This window comes from Aethalodelphis obliquidens, unplaced genomic scaffold, assembly GCF_003676395.1.
Source record: "Aethalodelphis obliquidens isolate GAN/ISIS:26980383/991018 unplaced genomic scaffold, ASM367639v1 scaffold345, whole genome shotgun sequence".
Classification (NCBI taxonomy): domain Eukaryota; kingdom Metazoa; phylum Chordata; class Mammalia; order Artiodactyla; family Delphinidae; genus Aethalodelphis; species Aethalodelphis obliquidens.
In genome coordinates, this window is record NW_020838259.1 from 6,204 (window position 1) to 23,657 (window position 17,454).

At 41.1% G+C, this 17,454-nt stretch overlaps 1 protein-coding gene across 1 annotated transcript; it reads right to left on the reverse strand.

Annotated features, from left to right (window-relative positions):
* Positions 1-1,529: 1,529 nt before the first annotated feature.
* LOC113616684 (myosin-2-like) lies at positions 1,530-16,778 on the reverse strand. The gene is made up of 24 exons (XM_027100085.1): positions 16,686-16,778; positions 15,740-15,827; positions 15,531-15,648; positions 14,757-14,880; positions 14,532-14,668; positions 12,449-12,704; positions 10,636-10,878; positions 10,346-10,522; positions 10,118-10,263; positions 9,944-10,034; positions 9,469-9,858; positions 8,912-9,038; positions 8,463-8,581; positions 8,140-8,336; positions 6,800-6,983; positions 6,550-6,715; positions 6,330-6,454; positions 5,076-5,384; positions 4,785-4,988; positions 4,331-4,456; positions 4,070-4,240; positions 3,882-3,986; positions 3,667-3,762; positions 1,530-1,814 (listed from the first exon to the last, which is right to left on the reverse strand). Exons 2-24 carry the CDS (start codon positions 15,807-15,809, stop codon positions 1,662-1,664), a joined length of 3,834 nt encoding a protein of 1,277 aa, XP_026955886.1. The 5' UTR covers positions 15,810-15,827; positions 16,686-16,778; the 3' UTR covers positions 1,530-1,661.
* Between the last annotated feature and the right edge of the window lie 676 nt (positions 16,779-17,454).

The following is a 17,454-nucleotide window of genomic DNA, read 5'->3' on the forward strand; positions in this document are numbered from 1 at the left end:
TCCCACATGCTGCGGAGCAACTCAGCCCGTGCACCACAACTGCTGAGACTGCGCTCTAGAGCCTGTGAGCCACAACTACTGAGCCCGTGTGCCACAGCTACTGAAGCCCACACGCCTAGAGCCTGTGCTTTGCAACAAGAGAAGCTACCACGATGAGAAGCCCATGCACTGCAACGAAGAGTAGCCCCCACTCGCTACAAGTAGAGAAAGCCTGCGTGCAGCAACGAAGACCCAGCGCAGCCAAAAATAAATAAATAAAATAAAATTTTATTAAAAAAAAAAATCTTGATTCTCTCAGGAAGCTCCTCTGAGTAACTCAGGTTGCTACCATAGCTAGGTTTTGCACCAAATTCATATCATACGTATCATTATGTGGGTTTAATATACATTTGAATAATTTATTTGGGGATCATATTTTATCGATACTTTTTTTTTTTTTTTTTTTTTTTTGCGGTATGTGGGCCTCTCACTGTTGTGGCCTCTCCCGTTGCGGAGCACAGGCTCCGGACGCGCAGGCTCAGCGGCCATGGCTCACGGGCCCAGCAGCTTCTCGGCATGTGGGATCTTCCCGGACCGGGGCACGAACCTGTGTCCCCTGCATCGGCAGGCGGACTCTCAACCACTGCGCCACCAGGGAAGCCCTATCGATACTTTTATTCATTTATTTTGGCTCTTTACCTGATTACAGGGGGCCATGAAGTCTGAAAACATACTTGCCTATTGATAATAATATATAGAATAATAGTTCCTTTGTCTCCAGACTTTATAGCCACTTTGTAGCTTTCATATGGAGAAAGGTCACATCTCACTGTTTCATGTGGTACCTATTATCCAGTGCAGATACTATGAATATATTGTATATATTACATGTATTAATGATGAAAATCTTCCTGTGCTAATAATACTACATTGAATTTGTATTAGTTATTAAGCAACGAGAATTAATGATATAGTTCAGGAGGCATCCCCTGTGTGAAAATGTAACTAGTGCCATCCTTTGTATAGACCTGGAAAATAGGTTCATGTTAGGGGAAGCAGAAGCTTTCTAAGATCCTACTATACCCCACTATTAGGGAAAAGTTAGAAATAAAAATAACTTCCGTATTTCTGTGCATCCGGACAGGCTTCCCTGATCAGGGAAAACTTTATGGTCTTAAAGTATTACTATAGACCTAAAATAAAAGCAAGTACATAATTCCTTCTTAGTGGCAGGTCAGATGTGATTGTTTGATAGTCTTGTGATTATTCAAGTTTTTTTTTTGTTTTTTTTTGCGGTACGCGGGCCTCTCACTGTCGTGGCCTCTCCCGTTGTGGAGCACAGGCTCCGGACGCACAGGCTTAGCGGCCATGGCTCATGGGCCCAGCCGCTCAGCGCCACGTGGGATCTTCCTGGACCGGGGCACGAACCCGTGTCCCCTGCATCGGCAGGCGGACTCTCAACCACTGTGCCACCAGGGAAGCCCTGATTATTCAAGTTTTGACATCGCTTCAGGAAGAGAGAGAGAAAAGAAAAGACCAGTCTAAGGATATTGCTTGCACAGTGCCCTACGCTCTTTATTTCTTTTGCAGTAGGGCAGGATAGACAATAATTACAGAGAGAAATGACCAAAGACTTCACATTTTGTGCTTCTCTCCAGTCATTCCATAGCGTCAGGACATGATCACTCTTCACTTATGACTTTCGTGTGAACCTCCCGGCTCTTCACCCGCAGCTTGTTGACCTGGGACTCAGCAATGTCAGCTCTTTCCTCTGCCTCCTCCAGTTCATGCTGGAGCTTGCGGAATTTAGATAGATTTGTATTGGATTGTTCCTCCTGAGAATAAAAATGGAATTGTGAGGCACCCATACCGGGCATCTTTCTAGACTCTGTAGGCCTAAGGGAAGAAAGGACTTGCCATCTGCAGAAAAGTTAAAATACCCAGTGGGAAACCTTATTGTCTTACCACCTTCTGAATTTTGCTTATCATTAAAATTAACTTTATGATTTATTTGGGGCTTCATGTCTCATAAATAATCGCAACTCTACTTTTGCAACCAAAAGGTGGAAAAAAAATATGTACTACAATTAGAGTAAGAAAAATATAAGAGCAGAGAAGAAGGCAAGGATAAAATCATGCTTGTTAATGCTTGCTGGAAGATGACTATTCTCTTGAATTAGATATTCTTTATCATTAGGATGAATTTCTTAATACCTTCTTTATATTGAAATAAATGTTGAATTTTATCATATATCATTTTGGTACATTTCAAAACAGTCACTTTTTTCCTCCTATTTTGGATGTAATGATTCTATTGACAGACTCCTTAATATTAAGTAATCCTTACTTTGTAGGAATTAAGCCTATTTAATCACTGATGGACAGTCTCCTTAATATTTATTTATTTATTCTTATTTGGTTGCACCGGATCTTAGTTGCAGCAGGCGAGCTCCTTAGTTGTGGCATGTGAACTCTTAGTTGCGGCATGCATGTGGGATCTAGTTCCCTGACCAGGGATCGAACCCAGGCCCCCTGCATTGGGAGCACAGAGTCTTAACCAGTGGACTGCCAGAGAAGTCCCGACAGTCTCCTTAATAAAAGTAAGGGTTGCTATAACTATACTCATGAATAAAACTGCCTTTAGTATCTTCCCCCCATTCTCTTTTGGACAGGTTTTGGTATGCAGGTTATGCAAGCTTCTTAAAATGATTTGGAAATCTTTTCATCTTTTCCCATGCTCTGGAATCAGGGATTATCTGTTCCTTGAAATTTTGAACGACATATCTGGACCTGAGTCTAGTTTCAGAAGTATTTCTGAAATAACTTATTCAGCCAACTTAATGATTTATATTCTCTTATTTCTTTAAGATTTTAACTGTCTTAACAGATTTATATTTTACATTTAAAAATAACCTTTCTACCTGTATGGTTTGTCCCATTTCTCATTTGTAATGTTGTGAGTTTGTATTTTCTCTCACTTTTTCCTTGATTAATCTAGTTATAAGTGTATTTATTTTATTAATTCCCTAGATGTTAGTGAGATTATCAAATTAGAAAATAGAATACTCTAATCTAATTCATTAATTTCTACCTTTGTCAACACCTCTTACTTTTGTTATTTTATTATTATTTATGATTTCTTTATTGGACTGTCAGTTTTCTTCATTTTTTAAAATTCTTGATTCATAATGAAAGCATATAAAGCAATGAATTGTCCTTCAAGGACAGCTTTGGTTACATTCTAGACTTATAAATTCTAGACTTCTTCCTTGAAATTTTATTTACAGTTAAAAATCATTCAGTAATTATGTTTTTATTTAATTTAATCCAAACATTTTTTAGGAAAGTTAGTTTTTTAACATTTAAGTGCTTGGAAATTTTTGTTTATATGTTCTCATTACTTTACAACTTTATCACACTGTGGCTAGAGAATGTGGCCTGTATTATTTCTGCTTTGAAATTTTTTGATTCTTTGTGGATTGAATGTTAACTTTAAAAATCAATCTATTAATATTACAAATAGTAAGCAATGAGTTAAAAACATGCAAACGTTTTTAAGAAGTACACAGTCTTCTATGAAGCAAACAGCTTATTTACTACAAGAAGTAAATAGTAAATCTAATTATTTATTTATTAGTTTTTCTTAAGAGAGGACTTCTCCCTTCCCTCTGTCTTAAGGATACTTACAGCCTCCTCAGCTTGTCTCTTGTAAGATTTCACTTTTGCCTGAAGTTTATCTACCAAGTCCTGAAGCCTGAGTATATTTTTCCGATCTTCTTCCGTCTGAAAGATGATAAAAACCACAGGGCCTTACTTCAAAAGCACATGACTGTTGTATCATCTCATGTGAGTGTTTCCTGTATATGCAAGGAGTGTTTAGCTGATAAAAACGGTTGCTGTACCTGGTAGGTGAGTTCCTTCACTCTCCTCTCATGTTTGCGCAGGCCCTTGACAGCTTCCGCACTACGCTTTTGCTCACTCTCAACCTCTCCTTCCAGCTCACGCACCTGCAAATGAGTAGGCTCTTAAGAACTTTGATCCAGTAAGGCATTGGGAACAAATGGAAATAGATAGATATTGAGAGACCCACCCTGGCCTCCAGCTTCTGGATCTGCTTCTTCCCGCCCTTCAGGGCCAGCTGCTCAGCCTCGTCCAGGCGGTGCTGCAGGTCCTTCACCGTCTGCTCCAGGTTCTTCTTCATCCGCTCCAGGTGGGCGCTGGTGTCCTGCTCCTTCTTCAGCTCCTCGGCCATCATGGCTGCCTAATTAGCAGTAAAATAGAACCAGTAGAGAGAGCTGAGACAGCCCATCAAGATTCTAACTTGACCACCCCCGTGTGGCCCTCTGCTCACGTCAGTGATGGCCTTCTTGGCCTTCTCTTCTGCATTGCGAGCTTCTTGGATAATGTCCTCCATCTCTCCCTGGATTTGGGAGATGTCTGTCTCCAGCTTCTTTTTCGTGTTGATCAGGCTGGTGTTCTGGTTAAAATATCAAATTTAGAAATACTGAGTACATGAGAGCAAAATTACAATGTCCAGTGTTCTAATGAACCCACAAACTAATTAATTAAGGTAACTAATTAGTATCCCTTCTTGTTCCATAAATTATCTGAGTTGACAATATACTTTTACAAGACAGTCAACTCTGAATGTCACAGTTCATATAAACAAAAATATTGTTAATCCAAAGATATTTTAAACTTTAACCTCCATAAAACATTATGAATACATTTTTAGATAGTACTAAGATTTGAGCAAGAATTTCATTTCCAGTCCACTGTATTTTTTACTTTTATGTTATACTCACCTGGGTGTGCAGGAGCTGGACACGCTCGCTGGCATCCAGGAGCTCCTGCTCCGCCATCTTCCTGCTCCTCTCCGTCTGCTCCAGGGTGGCCCGCAGCTCCTCGATCTCGGCCTGCAGCAGGTTGGCTCTGCGCTCCACGATCGCCAGCTGCTCCTTCAGGTCCTCTTGGCCCCGGAGAGCATCATCCAGATGGAGCTGGGTATCCTGTGGAATGAATGATCATTGAGACACCTTGTTCTCAGGGCTGCAGTCACCCCAACTGCCCTGGGACCATCTCCTGAGCCCATTTACCTTGAGGATGGCTTGGGTGTTCCTGTAGTTCTTCAGGGCCTCAGCAGCTGTGCGGTTGGCGTGGTTCAGCTGGATTTCCATTTCATTGAGGTCTCCCTCCATCTTCTTCTTGAGCCTGATGGCATCATTTCTGCTCCGGATCTCAGCATCCAGCGTGCTCTGCATGGACTCCACGACTCTAATGTGGTTCCTCTTCAGCTGGTCAATTTCCTCATCTTTTTCAGCGATTTTCTTATCAACTTCAGACTTGACTTGGTTCAACTCCAGCTGGATACGCAGGATCTTTCCCTCTTCGTGTTCAAGAGATGCCTTAACAAAACAGTGATCAATTAATTAATAATCAATTAATAATGGGAAATGAATATTTGGAGGGTATTCCCTTGTGAGCCAAACTCTTACTAATATCAGTTTGTCTAATATTACAAAGTACAATAAAAGAGCTCTAGGACCCTACTAGGTAAATCATCCTTTAATTTATTCAGTCATAGACTTTATTGGGCAACTCTGTAATAAGGGTGCTTTGTAAAGTATAAAGGGCTATACAAATATTATTCATATGAGTAGTAACGAAAATTATATGATTAAACTTATGTGTAGTAAACAGGAATTCTCTCCCGTTCTATAAATTAAAATGTTCACGTGATATACTAATTCCTGTTGTAGAAATTCTCAGTTTTAAAACATATATATAATTTTGATTACAAAATATGTGTCCATTGTAGAATGTGGGGTAATTTATAAAAACAAAACTTTCCTATTTTTCCTCCACTTAGAGGCACAATTTTAATGTGGTACATTTTTTTTCTAGTTTTTTTCCTATTTATGTATATTTATACATGGTAAAGTTATATTGTATATGCAAATGTGTGTCTTGCTTTAAAAATTATCCTCTACCATAAATATTTCCCCATATTAACTACATTTAATGGCTGTAGAAAATTGCATCATACGGATGTTCTATAGTTTGCTTTACCTTGTTTTTGGATTGGACATCTTGTGTTTAAACTTTGCCTCCATTTAGGATAATTTTCTTGGGATAGATTCTTAGAAATAGAACTGATAGGTCATATTATTACATTTTTAAGACTTTTGATAACTATTGCCAAATTGCCCTTCATAAAGGTTATATGAGTTCAGATTCTCACCTGCTCTGTAATAATGGATCCATCTCATAGTACCATTGCCCAATGAAAACAGTGGTGTTTCCACCAATGTTTATCTTTGATTTTCCCCCCACAACATCAATATACGTACCTCTGCTTCCTCTAAGGCAGCCTGAATTTCACATTTCTCTTGTTCCACTTGCTTCTTTATTTTCTCCAGTTCATGGATTTGCTTCCCTCCCTCAGCAATCTGCTCAGTGAGGTCAGAAATCTCCTCTGTGGGTGAACAGAAGAGAGAAGTGGTCAGACTGATATAACATGGAAAGGTCTTTCCAGGGCCATATAGGGTGGGGAAGTTCAAGAGCACTCACGCTGCAAGTTCTTATTTTCTCTCTTTAGCATTTCAAGGTGTTCCAGGGATTCCTCGTAGGCATTCTTGACCTTGAACAGCTCCGTACTGAGAGAACGGGACTCCTTCTGGGAGCCCTCAAGTTCAGCCTGGGTTTCCTCATACTTCTGTTTCCATTCTGATAGGACCTGAAAAGCAGTAAATTGTCAGCTAATGGAAGGAGAAAGGGAGACTAAGTAAAACATCGATGGAGTTTGAGCAGGCTGGGCCACCTTGTCAAAGTTCCTTTGCTTCTTATCGAGTGCTGCGCAGGCAGCATTAGACCTCCCCATGTCAAGCATGAGGTCCTCCACTTCATTCTGGAGCCGCTGCTTGGTCTTCTCAAGGGAAGCGCATTTGGCGTTCACGGCTTCTACATGTTCCTCAGCTTCCTGCAGACGCTGGGCCAGCTTCTTCCTAAAAAGTTAGCCAGGCAGTTAAGGAGAAGGTCAGGAACAGGGGCAAGTGCTAAACTCCTCAGCCCCCTTTCATAGTCCTTTTTTCTACAATGTCAAGTAGCATGGTTTTCAAAACTGTGGTAGCCAGTACTGCTTTCTAGATGGATTAAACTGTGAAAAGGTCCAAAGCGGTGAACAGCTGGACTCAAGTCCTTTTAGTTGTTGAATTGTTAGAGGCCATTGTTGGAGCTGACACTGTGTGTATGTATCTTACAGACATTGTATGTATGTATCTTATAGCATATGATTTCAGGATATTCAGGGCTTCTGATTGAGTACGGTATGGAGAATGATTAGCCAGGGCAATTCTATTGATTGATTTAGATCTCATCTCATTCCAAAAAGGATTTGAGACTAACTAGATATTTTATTGGTCACAGATATACTGGGCATATTCTTTTGCTTTCTCAGACTTTCCATTTTATTTTATATACTTTTCTTCCTAGAGAAAAATAGTCAGTTTCTTCTAATAATATATATTTGGTCAGTCTCACCTGAGAGGAATGGATAAATAAATCAGGATAATTCAGGTAGTCTAAGCAAAGGCAGGGTTCTTCTTTTTATTCCTTCTGAATTGTCTACGTTCTTGCTTTACTCCCAATTGTGTGCCAACTATACATGCCTAATGTACACAAAAACCTTTAGCCCTAATGCTCTGGAAGATCTACCTGAAGGTCTCCTTTGGTCTGTACCCAGACTAAGGCTTTACTTTATTCAGACTAACTCTGAACATTATGCACAGTTCGGATGGCCTCCAGCATGAGTTTTAAGAGATCTGTCTTTGTACTACAATACTTAAGAAGGTGGTCTCTGGAATCAGAATGTCTGGTTCTAATCCCAGCTGTACTATTTATTAATCATATGCTCTTGTGTTAGTTGGTTAACCTCTCACAGTCTCAATTTCCTCATCTGTAAAACAGGGATACGAATAATAATGCAATGTAATGTTGCTAAGAAAACGAAATGAGTTAATATACGATAGTATTTGACACACAGCATGCACTTAGGGTAGCTTCTGCTTTTGTTATCATCATCACAGCTGTTTTCTGGGAGTTGCTGAGCTGGGCAGCTAGGAAACCATGTCATGTCCCTCCTCTAGAGTTCACAGCACACACTTGGCCTCCTCCAGCTCCTCCGTGCGCTGGATGGCGTCCGTCTCGTATTTGGTCCTCCACTGGGCCACCTCGCTGTTGGCCTTGGACAGCGCCCTCTGCATCTCAGCCTTGGCTTCCTGCTCCTCCTCATACTGTTCCCGCAGCAGGTCACAGTCGTGGCGGGAGGACTGCAGGGCGTGGGCCAGGGCGCTCTTGGCCTGTGGAGGTATGAGTTCAGTGACTTAATTCATTTCTTCAGTGATATTTAACTTACACACTTAAAGGAGAACCTAACTGAATATGTTTAGATTTGATCAGTCAAGAATACTTTTGGTAAAACTTACTTTAGTTTCTTCCTCTAGCTGACATTTCAGCTCCTCAATCTGCTGTGTAGATGCTTGTTTGGTCCTTGAAAGCTGAGAGACCAAAGCATCTTTCTCATCCAATTGTCGGGAATATTCACCTAAGAATTACCGAAGTAAAGGAATTTGTTTATGGCATAAACAAACAAGCCTAAAGTTTGTATATTTATACGTACATGACAAATATATACTTTATCTAATTATAAATATTGTTACAGAACTGGCTAGATTAAAAAGCAGTATTGCTATTGTAGTGTAACAAATAAACTAGTCTGCTGATTCTTTCTTGCTTTTTTAAATTTTTTCTAACCCGCTCAGTAAATTCCTATAGTTGGTTACTCCCCTCTAATATGGGAGTATTGCTATTAATTCAGAACCCCCGGAATTGCTTTTGTCTAGGCCATAATCGCGGGCCTGAGGGAGATCTCTACCCGCTTCCGTCTGCAGGCGCGCTCTCTGAGCCGTCAGGTCACTGAGCAGCCGCTGCTGCTCTTCCTCCTTTGTCTTGAGTTCACTCACTTGGTCTTCTAGAGCGCGGCACATCTTTTCAAGGTTTCCCTGCGGCACAGGTACCCATGAAAGATGAGACATTGAATACAGTTAAAAAAAAAAAAAAGTTACCACTGGATTCTTAAAGTATTTTTAGAGTGAATAAATTTACGTCAAGTGTGAGTAGAAACTGATGGCGCCAACTCTGTGGAGCATGCTAGGATTCAGCTATGACGGGGGTGCGTAATCTCCCCAAAGTGCTCATTGTTGGAACTCATTCATTTATCCCAATGATACTTGACACTGACAAAGTAGATTTTGAAATAATCTTAACAGATTATATCCAGCATTTAAAAAAAATGAAATAAAATGGAATATATTAGAATACAAAATTTTAGATCAGTGCTATAAACTGCCTACAAACAATGTTTAACGCCAGAGAGCAATGAGGGTTCTTACAGGTTATTAACTCTGCTCATTTGAAGACAGTATTGGGTACCTTGGCTTTGGAAATGGTCTCTGCATTACTGCTAAGGTCGTCGATCTCCATCTTCAGCTCACTCTTCTCCTTCTCCAGCTTCTGCTTGACCCTCTGCAGGTTGTCAATCTGCTCCCCCAGCTCGGCCACACTGTCCGCGTGCTTCTTCCTCAGCGTGGCCGCCGTGGCCTCGTGCTGCAGGGTGGCCTCCTCCAGGTCCCTGCGCATTTTCTGGAACTCGGCCTCCCGCTTCTTGTTCATCTCAATCTGGACCGAAGTGGCCCCGCCGGCCTCTTCCAGCCGCTCGCTGATCTCCTCCAGCTCCCGGGAGAGGTCCGAGCGCTGCTTCTCTGCTTTGGCGCGGGAGGCCCGCTCTGCCTCGATCTCCTCCTCCAGCTCCTCGATGCGGGCCTGGCAGTGGGGAAAAGCTCAATTTTAGCCTTTTTATGTCGTAACTGTGCCTCTTTGAGCCAGACTGATGGAAATATGAACTTACTTGCAGCTCTTTGATCTTCTTCTGCAGTTGAATGCCAAGTGCTTGTTCATCTTCAATCTTGCTTTGCAAATTGCTGATTTCAAACTCTTTCCTTTTTGCAAAGTAGCAGAGGATAACAGTTGAGTTCATATGCAACATTGGAAGCAAGTTCATAAGCAATTCTTTCATACTTACTTTTTGAGCTTTTCATCAAGTTGTTGTTTTTCATTTTCAATGTCCATTATGGACTCTTGGGCCAACTTGAGGTCACCTTCAAGTTTCCTCTTAGCCCTTTCTAGGTCCATGCGAAGTTTCTTTTCTTGCTCCAAAGACCCTTCAAGCTAAATACAAATAATGTTGAGTCAAAAGGATTGCTTAGCTTCCTTTCAAAGAAAATAAGTTCCTTGCTAATCCTAGACTTACGTCATCCACTTGCTGCTCTAGCTTGGTTTTAGCTTTGGTCAGAGTGTTCACTTTGTCCTCTTCTGCCTGCAGGTCATCCAGGGTCTGCTGGTGGGCCTCCTGGAGGGCCTTCTTCTCCTTGGTCAGCTTTGCGATGTTTTCATCCAGACCTGCCATCTCTTCTGTGAGGTTTTTCACCTTAGGAAGTAAAAACACTTTGCATTACATGTTACATTTTGGTGGCTTCAGTTTTATGCTTGTATTCCCTAATAATAATAAAAAAGTAAACTTTCCTTGTATACGTTTCCTACCTTATTTTCTGTGGCATGTTTCTCCTTCTCAACCTTGGCCAGTGTCAGCTCAAGGTCATCTATGTCTTTCTTCAGTTCCGAACATTCGTCCTCCAGTTTCCTCTTCTTGGCCGTCAGCTCAGCATTGATCTCTTCCTCATCCTCAGCTCTCTCAGTCACCTCCTTGATTTTGGCCTCGAGCTGGATTTTGGTTTTGATCAGTTGGTCACATCTTTCCTCTGCATCAGCCAAGCCTTCAGCTTCCTTGAATTGGCAACAAAATCAAAATTGGGAAGTAAGAATGAAGTATTTCACAATGATAACAGTGTAAATCACCACTATTGGTTCTTTGGCTTAAACTTTTATGAACCACCTGCTGTGTGTGATGCAGGACGCTTCACATTGTGAGAAAAACAAAATGTATCAGATATTGTCCTGTTCCTTTAGAAGAGTATATTCTACAGTAGATTAGAAAACTTAACCCCAACAAGCTACCATTAATTCAAAAACCAATTAGTGACATAAGAGATCAGAGAAGTTGTATCAGATATGGTTTCATGAATGAAGTGGCATTTGAGTTGGGCTTTGAGAATGGGTAGGATTAGGTCTTGTAGAGATGAATATATTGGGAGAAGGATCAGGGGGAGAGAAAGGGTTCCAGCGGGAGAAACTCTGGATGGAGCCGCCACTGGATTATTTCCCTTCGTAGTCTTGGCGGATGATCCTGGTTAAGATGCCCTAAATTCTATCTGAGGCATACAGTGATCAAGAAATTCCTAGCAACCTATGTTTCTACTGAAGAGGGTTGGGGGTGGACAGGAAATGAGAGAGAAATTGATAGATACATTCATCAGTGAGCCTCCATACCAGTCTTTGAATACATAAAAGAATGAAATGTGCTGCACATAGCCAGGTAGTGAGTATAGTGGTGTAGGACAGAGTCTAAGTGATTATCTAGGGACAAGAGAAGAGAATTCAGGATAGATTTGAAAGGGGTGGGGACAGAAAAACAGCTCTTTTCCCTTCTGTAATCTAAAAGAAGGAATTATTACACTGCCCAAACTTGACAGAAGAGACCAATCTTAATCAGCAGGAAACACATACGATTTTGTGATGAGTAAATTATACCAGACCAATTCAGTTCACTCCAAATGAAAGACAGTCTCATAAATTACATTTCAGAGTTGATGGAAGCAATTCTAAAACACTTGGTTTGGGAGTAGCAGCAGGCTGGATGGAGGGAGAGAGTTGGGGGTAGGCAGAGCGAGTTAGGTACTGATGCAGCAACCCGGGTGTGATGTGCTACGGCACTGACTATGGAGACGGATTGGAAAGAGCAAATCTCAGTTTTGGAGATCAAAAACAATAATTCAATAAAAATTGATGTAGAATACTGTCATTTGTCAGCTATACAGCTGTGATTTAAGACCCATAGACATATAGACATCTAGAAGTTCAGGGAAGTTTCAGAGAAAACAAATCACTCTCTCCATGCTATCCTCTCCTTAATATTTTATTTGGGCTAGCTTCATGTTAAAATCACTTTCAAGGACTGTCTTCATAGGGAAAAGAAGTTGTAAACCCTGTAGTTTGATGAAATTGTACAGAATGGAAGAAAATGGTCAGTTCTAGCTCATTGCCCTGGTTCTGGTTTGGGGGCATTTATTGGGTGATGAAGGAATAAGGACTTCATTAGTACCATCAGAGTGCTTTAACCTTCTCCCTCCAGTGAGTGTCTCTCACACTGACTACCCAACTCCCTGCCTCTAGTTGTGGCTAGAGTCATAGCGCTTGCGTCCTGATTAGCAGTGCACAGGATGATACCACTACTTACAGCCTGAACTTGGAGCTGCAAGTCATTTTTTTCTTTCAACAGTGACACCATCTTTTCTTCCAGTTCCTTCCTTTTTGCCTCTGACTTGGCAAGTTCTTCTTTAGTTCTCTCGAACTCTTCCTTCATGTTGGCCATCTCCTTCTCCGTCTCCGCACTCTTCAGCAGGGGCTTGATCTTGAAGAAGAGTTTCATCCAGGGCCAGTGCTTGACGTTCATGAAGGCTCGGATGTTGTACTGGATGCAGAAGAGAGACTCCCTGAAATTTAATTGATGCAAATTAGATATTGTGTGGATGATGAAATGAGATGAAATCTTGGCAGTGAGAGTTGGAGGTTCTGCCTTCCACCATGTTCCTCACCTACTTTCAAAAGCACAGATGAAAGAAATTATATTTGGGGATGGTGGTCAAGGACTCATTAATCATTCCTTTCTCTACGTTGGTGCTTCTCAAACTTTGGTGTGCATAAGAATCATTAACCTCTTTTTTTAAAAATTTATTTTATTTTTTTGGCTGTGTTGGGCCTTCATTGCTGCGTGTGGGCTTTCTCTAGTTGTGACAAGCAGGGGCTACTCTTCGTTGCGGCGCGCAGGCTTCTCATTGTGGTGGCTTCTCTTGTTGCGGAGCACAGGCTCTAGGCGCACAGGCTTCAGTAGTTGTGGCACGCAGGCTCAGTAGTTGTGGATCGCAGGCTCTAGAGCGCAGGCTTAGTAGTTGTGGTGTACGGGCTTAGTTGCTCCGTGGCATGTGGGATCTTCCCAGACCAGGGATCGAACCCGTGTCCCCTGCATTGGCAGGTGGATTCTTAACCACTGCGCCACCAGGGAAGTCCCTCATCTAGTGTTTTAATGATCTCATCTCATCAAATACTGGTTCCTGGACCCTTTCCCCAGAGATTCAGATTCTGCAGATATGAGGTGGGGTCTAAAATTTGCATTTTTAACAAGTTTGCAAGAGATGCTGATGGTGTAGGTCCAAGGACCACCCTCTGAGAAGTACTGCTCTGCTTTAGTGCTTTGCAAACTTTCCTACGTGAATGCCACTGAGAGCAGTGAAGGGGGAACCAGACCCCTCAGGGATGTGGGGCATGGGATAAAGGGACTCATTAAAAACTCAGAATTTCTTTGAAAAATCTCTGGTTTTATATTTTAATGTTGTATGATTTTTGCATTCTCTAATCTCATCACATTTGTTTTCATCTAAATTATTTTTAAAAATTAATTACCTTCATATATGGGCAATTAATTGCCCCAATATATATCTATATATATATCTACATATATCTCTCTATATAAATATATATATAGGTTCGTGACCAAACTTATTATTTTTAATGAAATAGAATACAGTAAAAGATATTAGCAGAACTACAGGTGATAGAAAATCTGTTCCATGTAAATTATTTATATATTTACACACACATACATGTATGCATGGATATACAGGTGGCAATATAAAATGCATTTCTCCCTATGGATCCCGTTCATATGCGTCCTGCAGTTTGAGACACCTGACTCGTAGTCTTAGAACTCTGTCCCTGCATCAAATTAGATCACTAAAAAGCCAGGTACCTCGGTGAAATTGTATTAACTTACTGAAAAAATATTTTTCACCAATTTTACCCTTAATAATTTAAATCATAATAATTCAATAATAGAAACGATCAGATGAAGAAGTTGTTTCTGCATGTTGAGTACAACCACTGTTGAAAATACTGTCTGCTATGCAGTTCAGTGTATCTTATTTAATGATCTACCCAGTAAATTCATATTAGAACCAAATGCTAGGGCAACACTTTGTCTCTGCTTACTCAATGGTATGTTTTCTCTTGTTAGATAAGACCTACACATCTCTCTTTTTTATTATGCTTCCCTCTCTTTTTTATTTTTTACCTGAGCATTCGATGTATTCTGTGGTGATGATTCCTACCTTAACTTTTCTGGTACATGTATATCTCCACTTCAGCATCAGACTCCTATTCATTCCTTCTTACTCTGGTGGCCTTATCATATCTGAGCCTTAACTGTAAGCCACCTCAAATATGCTTCTGAAGGATGTGAGTAGACAAGCAATATGTTTGTATACCTCCTCTCCACCATCTTCTGGTACTCCACTCTTGCCAAGAACCCTTTGCACCTGGCCTGGGTTCGAGTAATCAGCTGGGCCAGCTTGTCATCTCGCATCTCCTCTAGGAGCCCCAGAAGGCCAGCTTTGAAAAAGACCTGTGTGTGGGCAGAGTTGCAGATCAGAAACTTTACACAGACTCCAAAGGGACAGGCATAGTGTCTGGTGGGCCTTAGAGACTATTACCTTGGTGTGACCAAATTTATACTGGGTGTGGTCAACGTCGATGGACCCAAGGAGCTTCTCAGAAGCCTTCTTGCTGTCAATGAATTGTCCTTCAGGGATTGCACTTGCATTTAATACCTTGTATCTGGTAAAGTAAATATAGTTTTTTAAAACTTGGTTTATTGATGAGACTAGTAGTAGCTAAGTATTAAATGATCCATTAAAAAAACCCAGAGCTTTAAAACAATTATTCTTTCTTCACAGGAAGGACGTTGTATACATAGATGGTCAATCTAGTATCTACTGTCTATTTTTATTCCATTTTACCTTCCTGCACAGTTGCAACTTTCCTTTCTGCCTCATCAGACCCTGTTCTCAGGAAAGTATTCTACAGTTTTGTTCCCATAGTGTGTAGATGAGCAACACAGTGTAACATATTATCCTTGCTAGATGCATTTGCTGTTGATAGTGCTTCCCTCTACTGAGGTTTTGGAAGGATTAAATGAAATAATCCAAACATATCAAGCACTCAAAAATGGTTGTTCTCATAATTATTGACGTTAATGTAGACATCTATGAGCTAAGCCCAGGAGCATGGTAAATCCAGTGAAAAGTCTCTAGAGTGCTTAGTATGTGGTATATCTGTGTTTTAAAGGTGTTTTGAGGCTTATAATTTTTTACTCTTTTTGTAGCAAATTAAAAATAACAAAGGCATAGTTTTCACTAAATTGTTTTGCTTGCACTAAATATATTTACACTAAACTCCAGGAAACACCATAATTAGGAGAGTCTGACCTCTGTTTGAAGTCTGCATACAGGATTCTGCTTGGGAACCCCTTCCTACAGATGCGGATGCCCTCCAGCACACCGTTACACCTCAGCTGGTGCAGGACAAGCTCATGCTCCATGGCCCCTAAAAAAAACCCATATTTATTTCACTGCAGAGTTTTGTTAAAAGGAGGTATGGCAGTCATGCTTTGTGCTTCCACTCTAGAACTTCTTACCAGGCGTTTTTGTTTCATTGGGGATGATGCACCGCACAAAGTGAGGATGGGTACTCCTGAGGTTGGTCATCAGCTTGTTCAGATTCTCCTGTGAAATCAGGGAAAATCCTGTTATCTAAGATTTAGACATGGTTATGAGCATGTGGTGATGTCTATAAAATCAATGTCCATGGCTGAGTTGAATGATCCTTCTGGACCATTTTAACTTAAGGTACCACCTTGGTAAACTTTTCCTGAGATGCAGTTTCCTCCTCAATACCTCTTTCTCCACTTGAGTTGGCAGGAGTTACACATATAAAGCAGGCTGTCAGGTGATTCTTCTCAGTGTATGCAAGCACCGTCCTCCTTCCTACCCTTGTCCCTGGCCACCCACGTACATTTACAAAGCCATTGCCTTCCCATCCTGGATGGTCACCCTTCTACCAAACTCTGTGGTTCTCCAGGAAGGAAATACAAGCCTACACTACATTTGGACTTATTCTCATAAATATAGCTTCCCCTTTCCAACTCTGTCAACTTCTAGGGCATAAAGATTATTTATAGGGGGAACAATCCTACCAGTTAAATTGAGAATTGACTAGATTATGAACATGGATACCATATTAGGTTCCTTAAGGCCTAGCTGTTAGATTTTCATTAGTCCTACTGATGATTTAGTCTCTTGGAGCACGTGCCATTGCTTATTTGCATGACTCAACTAGATTATGCATAGCAGAGCATTACGTTTTATAACATTTCCTATAAAATATTTTTTATTATTTGGCTTAGCATGAAAGATGACCTGATAATTTCTGAGTAATTTAAAGCTCTTCTCTTCAAAGCTAGATGAACAGAAGCCATTAGTTAAGGTCAGTCCTTTCCTAAATGACTTGTGGAGAGAAGGCTTTGTGCTTTTAAAAACTAATTCCCAAAATAACAAGAGTGTCAAAAACAGTTTGTTTCTTACTCTGAAAAGGGCAGACACGGTCTGGAAAGAAGAGCCCTTCTTCTTACCACCTCTCTTGGCACTCCCACCGCCACCCGCCTCTGGAGAACAAATAAGAAAAGTTGTCATTCAAACATAGTTTTGAATTGACAGGGCTATTTCTTGCCTATTTGTTGATTTCTGTGCTCACATGGAACATTTTTCCAACACAGATGACCTCTCTGTTTGAGCCTGAATGAATCTTATATGTCAACTAAGTTTGCATCCACTTTTCAGTGGTACTCAATAACCAGCAGACACGGAGGAAAAAGCAGGAGAGAATCATAGAAGCCAAGCCTTTTCATTGGTTGAGATGTTGAAAGTTCCTTTCTGACTCTTTGCAGTAGGGCCTCCATCAGTGCTGGAGTGAATGTATAATCACAATGCAGCCTACTTACTCAGGACTTGGAGGCACAATAGATTTGGCCCTGCAACACTTCAGCCTAGGCTATGATATCACTAGCCTCAATCTAACATCACATTTTGTAGTATCAGGAGAACATGTTGGGATTTTTTTGAGCATTACCTGCTTCAGCACTTTGAGCCCCAGAGAAGAGGTAAGCTAGAGTCTTCATTGCAGACTTCTGGTACAGCCCGACCACCGTCTCGTTCAGGGGGTCCTTGTTCTTGTCCAGCCAGCCAGTAATGTTGTAGTCCACGATGCCGGCGTAATGCACCAGTGAGAAGTGGCCCTCGGCCTTGCCTTTAACCACCTTGGGTTTTTGGAAGTTGGCAGACTTTCCAAGATGCT

Bases quoted from the DNA above. Each gene is read 5' to 3' on its own strand.
- LOC113616684 (XM_027100085.1), bottom strand. From the start codon at position 15,809: ATGACCAACCTCAGGAGTACCCATCCTCACTTTGTGCGGTGCATCATC. The intron at 15,649-15,739 runs GTAAGAAGTTCT...GGTTTTTTTTAG, and splicing joins CAATGAAACAAAAACGCCTG to GGGCCATGGAGCATGAGCTT. The intron at 6,984-8,139 runs GTGTGTGCTGTG...CTAACTTTTTAG, and splicing joins GAGGAGCTGGAGGAGGCCAA to GAAGAAGCTGGCCCAGCGTC.